Source organism: Eumetopias jubatus, unplaced genomic scaffold, assembly GCF_037043125.1.
Source record: "Eumetopias jubatus isolate StellerSeaLion01/CBP00866 unplaced genomic scaffold, mEumJub1_p1.0 scaffold_5, whole genome shotgun sequence".
Taxonomy (NCBI): Eukaryota; Metazoa; Chordata; class Mammalia; order Carnivora; family Otariidae; genus Eumetopias; species Eumetopias jubatus.
The window spans coordinates 33150051-33158991 of record NW_028274811.1 but is presented as its reverse complement, the minus strand read 5'-3'; the positions used below and the strand labels follow the sequence as shown (position 1 = coordinate 33158991).

General features: G+C 35.9%; 1 protein-coding gene across 1 annotated transcript; it reads right to left on the bottom strand.

Annotated features, from left to right (window-relative positions):
• Positions 1-1338: 1338 nt before the first annotated feature.
• Positions 1339-4157, bottom strand: IGIP (IgA inducing protein). Its single transcript, XM_028103711.2, has one exon. It carries the CDS (start codon positions 1634-1636, stop codon positions 1475-1477), a length of 162 nt encoding a protein of 53 aa, XP_027959512.1. The 5' UTR covers positions 1637-4157; the 3' UTR covers positions 1339-1474.
• Positions 4158-8941: the final 4784 nt, after the last annotated feature.

Below are 8941 nucleotides of genomic sequence, written 5' to 3'. Positions count from 1 at the left end.
GCCTGGAACTGTAATACTATGATCTTGAGATATTTTTATGACCATATATCAGTTTTTAGAATATAATAGTCACATACATTTAAATACACTGAAAAATTTTCTATGGTGTGACTTTTGCAGGAACCTTGTCCCTGAAACTACTTGTTCCAAGCCTCCTTCTATCCATCCTGAAGGTAAATGAAAGCATCAGCAAAGATAAAATGAGGAGAAAGCAGAAATACAACTTCCAGCTCTACTTCTAAAGGTTGGGGAAAATGTCATGCACATAAGGCCTCCACTGGTTTTTGAATCAGAGGACAAAACTGGGATTTTTTTGGTCTAATAATCTAATCTTCTGTACGAAGACCCCATTAAAACTATTCTGAAGGATCACACTTGAGCCACATTTTCATTGGTAACTTCATTCTGTCTACCACTCCAACTAACTAGAAAAGCAGTTCTGAAAGGACCTTTAAGCACAACCTCTATTTTCTGCAGAAGATTCTCTTCAATGTTTTGTCATGCACTCTTTGGTAAGTCTTCCACTACCTTAAACCAACTTCAATTTTAAAACGAAAGAAAACAAAAAACCCTTCCATGGGAAAGGGACATGATTTATGGGAAAACTTTTTCTTTTTCCTCAATTGTGACTGGCTAGGTTAACCATCATACCATCAGAGAATTTTAAAAACGACTCAGGGGCACCTGGGCGGCTTAGTCAGTTAAGCGTCTGCTTTTGGCTCAGGTCATGATCCCAGGGTCCTGCCAGGTGGGGAGGCTGCTTCTCCCTCTCCCACTCCCCCTGCTTGTGTTCCCTCTCTCGCTGTTTCTCTTTGTCAAATAAATAAAATCTTTAAAAAAAGTAAATAAATGTCTTTAAAACACATTTATTTCTAAAGATTTTATGTGAATGACTTGCCTATCTTTTTGACTTTTTTTAAAAGATTTTATTTATTTGAGAGAGAGAGAGAGAGCACAGGAGCAGGGGCAGAGGGAGAGGGAGTGGGAGAAGCAGACTCCCCGCTGAGCAGGGAGCCCGACCCGGGGTTCCATCCCAGGACCCTGAGATAAGGACCTGAGCTGAAGGCAGACGCTTAACGACTAAACCACCCAGGCACCCCAATAAATGTGTTTTAAAATAAAATAGAAAATAGAGTTTCCCAGTGCGAGAGAGCACACTTAAAGCTTGCAGCCAATTAATGATCAGGCAAGAATACCTGTTACTGAGTCCTAAAAATGGTTTCCATCGATCAAAACAAAACAAAAAAACGCAAGAGCAACCAGATCCCCCCAAAGACACTGAAACAAAAGACTGATCTGTTTATATAGTCACATGAAAAATAAACATCTTTATTTTTTTGCCTACTTTATTTCATTTTTTTCAAATAAAATTTAAATCTGTACAAAGTATACTGTTACAGTATATATTTTGTAAGAATCAATGCCTAAAAGAATCACAATACTTCAATAAGCAGTACAGCAGACCTCGCTAGTTTCAGCTTTGATATTGAACAAACTCAAGCCGGCTGATGCACAACACATTTGCTTGGTTTCCACATGGTGAGTTCCCAGCACTGAGATGGGAGAACATGACAGCAAGTATGGTTATATTACAGCCCGACACGCTGCGCTTCTTCATGTGATAATAACTGCACATATTTAATACAGAATGCTCAAATTTACTTTTTAAATTGCATTTGCTTACTTCTTAGTTGGCAAAATTCAGCATTCTTAATGGGGTCCCCAAACAGTGCAAATTAATGATATTCTACTGTATAATTGGCACATTTCCAATAAGGATTAACTTGTAAACTCAAAGAATATCACAACTTTGTCCTAAATTTTAACTAATATACATCTGGTCCATTTAACCAAAGTGTTTGGAAAGATATTAAAGAACAATTCTATTTTTGAAAGGATACTGTTTTGACCATTCTTTAGAGAAGTAAATTTTTAAATTGTCATTAAAATGTTTTACTATAAAAATTTTACAAACTTGATTAGAAATTTCAAGATTATGATTCACAGCAGACAAATACAAACTTTATATTCCAACAATACCTACTCTTAGACTTTCAAACAGAGCACAACCATGTCAGCCGTGTTAACTAAAATTCTGAACAGTGTACTAAATTTATAAGTGGTGCTGGGTCTAGCAAGTGTAAATACACAGTATATTTTAATGAAAAGAATTGTCTTCTTTATACTTTATTTGTTTTCCCATAAGGAAACATGAATGTTTACATTCTTTAATAAAGTTAATCTTACATCAGAATATAACTTAATACTGTCAGCAACAGGGACCACACACAGTAAATAAGAAGCACATTTAAAATAAGTCTGAATTCACATAGATTAACATTTGTTGGTTAATAAAATATCGACAGTATTACAATCTTACAATATTTACAGTAAGAAAAATCTAGAGTAATATATACCTTTCACAGCAGGATTCCTTTTTTTTTTTTTTTAATTATTTCTTCCAGTTTGGGATTGTGTACACATGAAAAGCTCAAATAAAGCAACTCTGCAATATAATCTTAAAATAATGGCTACTGGGGGGAAATTCTATCACAACCATTGAAAATAATGGTGACTTTTCACGGAGTCTGTGGCATCTGAGAACCCAGTTAATTAACCAAAGTCTTGCCCCAACCAGCCTCAGTTACCCAGATTAAAGCTGCAGAACTCCGGCCTTCCCTGACTGCTGAAAACCCAACAGATTTTCTCAACGTGCTATAAGAAAAGAGGGAAATAGGTTTCAATTCACACCTCATGGCTGGAAGCCTCTGGCCAGTGCATATTCTCCAACTTAGGCTAAAAGGGCCCATTTCACCTCCAAAGCAACACAAGAGTTCCCCTCTAACTACAGGGCACTTTGATATGGAGCTCACTCATTCCTCAACTCTTGTGCATTAAGATAAGGCATGAACATGGCCCATATAATACACACCAGCATCTTACCTGGGACCAGGGCAAAGAAACAGACTAATGCAGTTTGCACTGAGGTCAACAGGGAAAATGGGAAGCGATGCACATTTCCAATTAGAATGGCAAGAAGAAGACCCACATCCCTAAACTGGAATTTGGCCAGGGCCTCAGAGTTAGCACCCCCTCTCTGAGTACCACAAGCGATTAGGATGTGTGCTCTGGGCCTCCTCTAAGAGAGAGCATCTACAGTAAGTAACACCATGTGGGACATTAGTTCAGTGATGACTCCCAAGAAAACAGATACAATTCTTGAATCTGGGGCTGTCCACAGCACCTGAGGTCACTCATCTGAGCTGTGACCTGTCCCAACCCTGCTTACTTTAAGAGATCTGATGGGCACAGAGCACTCAGGGATATGGCTGCTGGCTACTTTGGACTCTAGATCTCACAGGTAATCAACAGGTATCTGGGATTGAATTAGCAAACTGTACCATAGCTCCTTAAACAGACACTGTCAGGTTTGAAATCATGTCAAGCATGAATCTTCACTGTCAGGTCAGAAATCAAAGTGGGTATCTTCCCACATCAGCCAAGGTTATTTTGTCAAAACCTTAGAGGAGTTGGACAGTTTTTCATGTTCCAAGTGATTAGTTTACTTATTTCAGTCAAGCTGGATTGACAAACCAGACTGATCTATTTAGTTAGCTTTGTTTTTTTGATTCTTATGTATGTGTTAACCCAAAGCTGTTCTATTTGGGCTAAATACACTGACAGAGAAAATTCAAACAACAAAAGTTTTCAGCAAACTTCTGTGGTATTTTCTTTTTGGAAGTCAATGCAAGATCTAAAGGTATTTCTACCCAACAAAGTCTGTTTAAGTGTTTAATGTTATTTCCTTTTTGGTCCTATACAGAATGCTATGACTTCTATATAGGTCTGAATGCTGCTCCATGTAGATTCCTTCTGTATATCTAAAAATATATACTTTTCAGTAGTTCAATACATGGTTAATCTTCCCACAGAGGAAGATTTTTGTAATCACAAGTTGCAAAGTAGAAAAAAATCTCCTTTCTAAGAAAGGAAATATACTTTCCTATTGTACACTTTTGAAGAAGCCCAAAGGCATGCACCAAAAATCATTAATGAAAACTAATACATGCACTAAAATGGTGTAGAGTTAGGACTTAAAGTGCTGTTTCTCAATTTTTAAATTTGGAGAAGACATTTTGTCAGTTATTGACTCAAAGATCTCCCCCCACCCCACCCCACCCCACTCCATGGCATCAAGAGAGAAAAGTAAAAAGTATGCATAAATCTTTAAACTATTCTTTACATAGGGGAAAGGACAGATACAACAACTATCCTATTTATAAACTGGATTCCCAGTTTTGAATAAAACCAATATTTACTGGTAAAAATTGTCAAAGCTAATACATCCAAACAAATGATACTAGTAAATAATGTTCTACATAGAGAATAATTTACTTTGGTTTTATGTACCTTCTCACAAATAATACTGGTGTCCCATACGTCACCAAACTGATGTGTTCCAGCAAAGTTGTAAGGCAAATCTTTTTTTTTTTTTTTTCCCAGTGACTTCTTTTTTCCTAATAGACAAAACTAAATCTTTTGGTGAGGAAGGGGTTAAGATAATGGCTAACCCCTTGGCATCCTGAGCATTGTGGTTTATCAAACTCTACCCTGCTAGAAGCTGTCAGGCACCCTGACCCCTGCCTTGAACCAGGAATGGCTCCCACGTCTAGAGATGCCCTGACTCCTTATAAATAGCTCTCAGAACATTGCTTCTTTTTTCCTTCTGTCTGGATGTCTAACAAAGCTGGTTGCAATGTCACATTTTGCTAGTAGGGGCCACCATCTAACAATAATTCCAATCTGAAATGTTTTAAGCCAATAGTTAGTTCTTAATTTTATCAATTAATTGCATTAAAATTTCTCTATAGAGTTTACTTAGAGCAGAGATCCTTAACTTGGGTTTTAGATGTGTGATGCCCCTGAGGTTGTATGTAAAATTATCTGTGTATGTGCATTTTTTTTTCTGGGGAGAGGGTCCATCACTTTCATCAGATTATCAAAGGTTTCTGTGATCTCAAAAAGGGGTTACAGGGACTTAGAGGGATACCCGTAATTCATTTTTATACTAGGGTTGGGAAACGAGGGCAGAAAACTAAAAATGGCCTCAAAAAAAAGGGGCCAAATTGCTGATCTTTTCCCTTTATTCAAATTTGGGAAATAAGTGCTTCAACCTAGGAAAAATAATTAATTAAGCTGATTAAACTCCATTAAAAAATAATCAAAGCCACTTTTTAAAATATTTTCATTTTCCATATATGGTAAGTTTAGTCTCTAAGAAAAGGTTTGGAGACTGAATTTTTCTCTTTTCCCTAAGGAAATTCATAAACACAATGCTGATCATCACCCACATTTAAAGATCTGACAACCTAAAACTTAAGACAACTCTAATACTATAGCCTTTAATTTACGATTTTGAGTAAAGGATTATCTAGAGTCAAATACACATTTGTCAACCTTCATTCCCCAAAACTGGTCTATAGTTAGACAACTATCGGGCACAATTCCACTAGATAAACCTAAAATTTGAACAATGGAAGTTTAACTTTCTATCCCAATTGAAAGCAAAACCACAAGGTTCTACAATAAAGGCCAGCCACAAACATTCACACTATGTCATAGAGGTCAATACATCACTTAATTATCGACAGAATTTGCAAACATGAGATCCAGGATGACTACCAAAACATGCTGAGAAGAGCATGTCAAGAATTAAAACAACACCCTGTGGCGACCCCCCCCAATAGAGAAACACACTCAGGCATTCCAAAAATAAACCAGATCTAAAGAGAGGCCTCTCACTTGTTAGAAGTATGAAGCGCCCAAAAGGATACGGGAAGGGAATATAAAATGAAATAATTAAATAACGTACAAAAATTAATTTTAGCCAAAACGCATTTCTGTTCTACTGACAAAACTATCAAACTTTTTTTTTTTGCAATTTTGAACACTGTGTTGCACAATCTCACTGAGACAAAAAATATGTTCACAGGTACACATTTTGTTCTCCTATTCTTCCTAGAGTACATCTTGAGGTTATAAGAATTCTTCTAGTTAAAATAAAGTCTCTTATCCCTTGCCACCCTCCCCCCCTCAAAAAGTGAGTGAACCTTGAATTCCAAAAAGGAATATTCATTTAATGTAATTATTTCAATACCCAGTTATATCATATAGACCATGATGAAACTCTATGAGCATTATGGAAAACTACATGAAAGAGGGAGCTGCCACTTGCCACCCACTTCACTTCCAGCTTTTTAAGCCAATACCCAGCTAGACTCAGATCTCATTGACTTCAGTGAAAATAAATCAACACTCCAAAACCAGGCCATCTCAGGCTGGAAGCTGGATCTCAAAGACATCGTTTCATATACATATATATATATTTTTTTCTATCCTAAGCTTTCACTTTGTCTATTTAAATAGTTTAATAAAGCTCACATTTACAAAGGATTATATTGGCAAATAAAGGCCCATATTAAAAATTTTTATCAAAACAAATTTTTGTTCTACATAGCTAACACTAAGAAATATTTTCTCGGACTTATAAAGCATATTTAATTGCATATAAGTTTTGCTTTGGGTGGGATATTGAAAACAATTCTGTAAGAAATTAGAAAAGACTAGAAACAAAAGTGAAAGTGACTAGTCTTAACTTTCCCAAAAAATCAAGTGCAAAGATAAATAGTGCAAATAATGAAAACTAGAAATTTTATAGGCAACTTTACATCTTTCCTGCTTTTGCACTTTTACATATTGACAACTTTATAAACCCTAACAACTGTATGCAGCATGGAAATGGGCTATCATTTATCTCCATTGACTAGACTCAAGGAATCCTTTCAAAGGCAGTCATTTAAATCACTGGTTCTTGACTAGGTTTGGGAATTCACTTTTTAAAAAAACAATTCCTAAGGGAGGGGCTATTTAAGAAGGCTCTGCACAGACTTAAACAAGTTATAGAATGTAACTGTATCATAATTTAAAATCGGTAGGATGGGAAAAGCATACTGTTAACTCTAAAAAATAAATTATAATAAAAATAATTTTGTTAATGAACTTGGCATTTGTAAAAAAAAAAAAAAAGTTACTCTCCAGATACAAAATCAGAACCTCTTTTTTAGCTATCTAAGAAATTTTATCACTAATGTATACAGATTTGGGTAAAATGAAATAATCTGTCAGAATCAGAGGATAAGTCTATATTAAACTAAAAAGGAGTCCAAATACACTTGAATTATGTAATTTAAAAAACAAAATATTATAGCAATTCTTTATCTTAAATAATTAAAAATGTTCCTGGGATACTGGGAACAGAAATCTAGACACTATCAGTTCACCCTACAAAGAACATAGGAACTTCCAAGATATACTAAATTATATTATTATCTGCCACCACTGAACACTTGGGAATTCTACAATTTTAAAATAACAGAGAAAGTGGGAATACAAACAGAAATTTTAGTTTTGGGAGGTATGTTGTCTAATTTCAGAAATATAGTATTATTGAGGGCCTCTAAGGTCCACAGTCGTAAATGACGGGACTGCAAATGTAAAAGAAATGAAAAAGATACCTAAAATTGCAGTTTACTGTTTTTACCTGGTTTACCCTTCTTTTGTAAGAAATTAATGTGGACCAAAGGCTCAAGGTTCTGTAAAATCAAGGTATGATATGGATCTTTGTGAACTGTAAAATCAAATGATTTGATCTAAGGACCATTTTGAAAAGTAAAGCTAAACTACACTGAAACATGAGCCCAGGAAAATAACCTGTATAGTAAATATTTCTGATAGTTTAAAAATGATAAGTGGAAAAGTTTGAAATTTTCTTATCTTCTTTCCCTCAAAATAGTAAGTCCCCAGTACCAACATGCTTTGACCAGAAAAGCTGTCATTCCACAATTGTGCTACTTAATTTGTCCGGAAAAGCAAATATCCTACACCTGAAAGCAGATTGTATAATGCATCATCATCATCATATCTAGCTACAGACCAACAGCTTTCTCATAACCAACAAGGGACCCATTTTCTCCGGCTTTATTGAAACTTCCTTAGTGAAGATCAACTTCATTGTCCTTAGCAAACAACGCTCATTTAAGACTCCACCTTAGTATCTTTTCCTACCTCCCAGTAAAAATTTCTCCCACTTTACCTCCAAACCATTCCCTTATATAAATAACTCTCACACTCCCATTCATCAACACATTGAACGGTTCTTCCCTTTCTGCTCTCAAATTTCCAAACCAGTAAATCTCAGCCCCCTGTAACTTACCTAAAATACACATACTTCTTACTCTCTTCAATACACGAATTTCTTAACAATTTCAATGCCCTTCAGATTGCCAGTTTAAGACTATGGGGGAAATAGCACTCAGAAAAACTGCCCAATTACTTCATTATACAGAAATCTTTCTGGGATCAGTTAGCTATGTTCTAAGGCAGGAGCCAGCAATTTCTTTACTTCCCTCTTTAAGGGGTAAGTTTCAGTGTCACTGGCAGGCCTATGGTAAGGAGAACAAAGGAGAGAAAACGAAGGAAAAAAGAGGATGGGAGGAAAAAAAAGCCAAACGTATATGGTAGGGAGGTAGGTCAAATGCCATCAACAACTATCTACACTGGAAATTGCCAATCCACTCCAGCTGAATCCCAATCCCAACATGTGTCTAATAATTCATTAGCTGATGTCCATCACTGGTTGAGCTAGTCAAGGTGAATACCTAAGACACCTGTCCCCTAAGTTTGCTACTTCACAATAAGGACACCTTAAGTCCTCTGAGGATCCTTCTGTTTTAATCCAGTTTAGACTAAAACACATGTTAAGAAGAGTACTTCCATGATTCATAAAATTCCAGAATATAAAGGTTTGGTCCTTGAACTTGGAGGCCTCTTGAATTATTAAAGTGCATCCTAAATCAAGAAAATTAAACTTTTAGCTTAATTT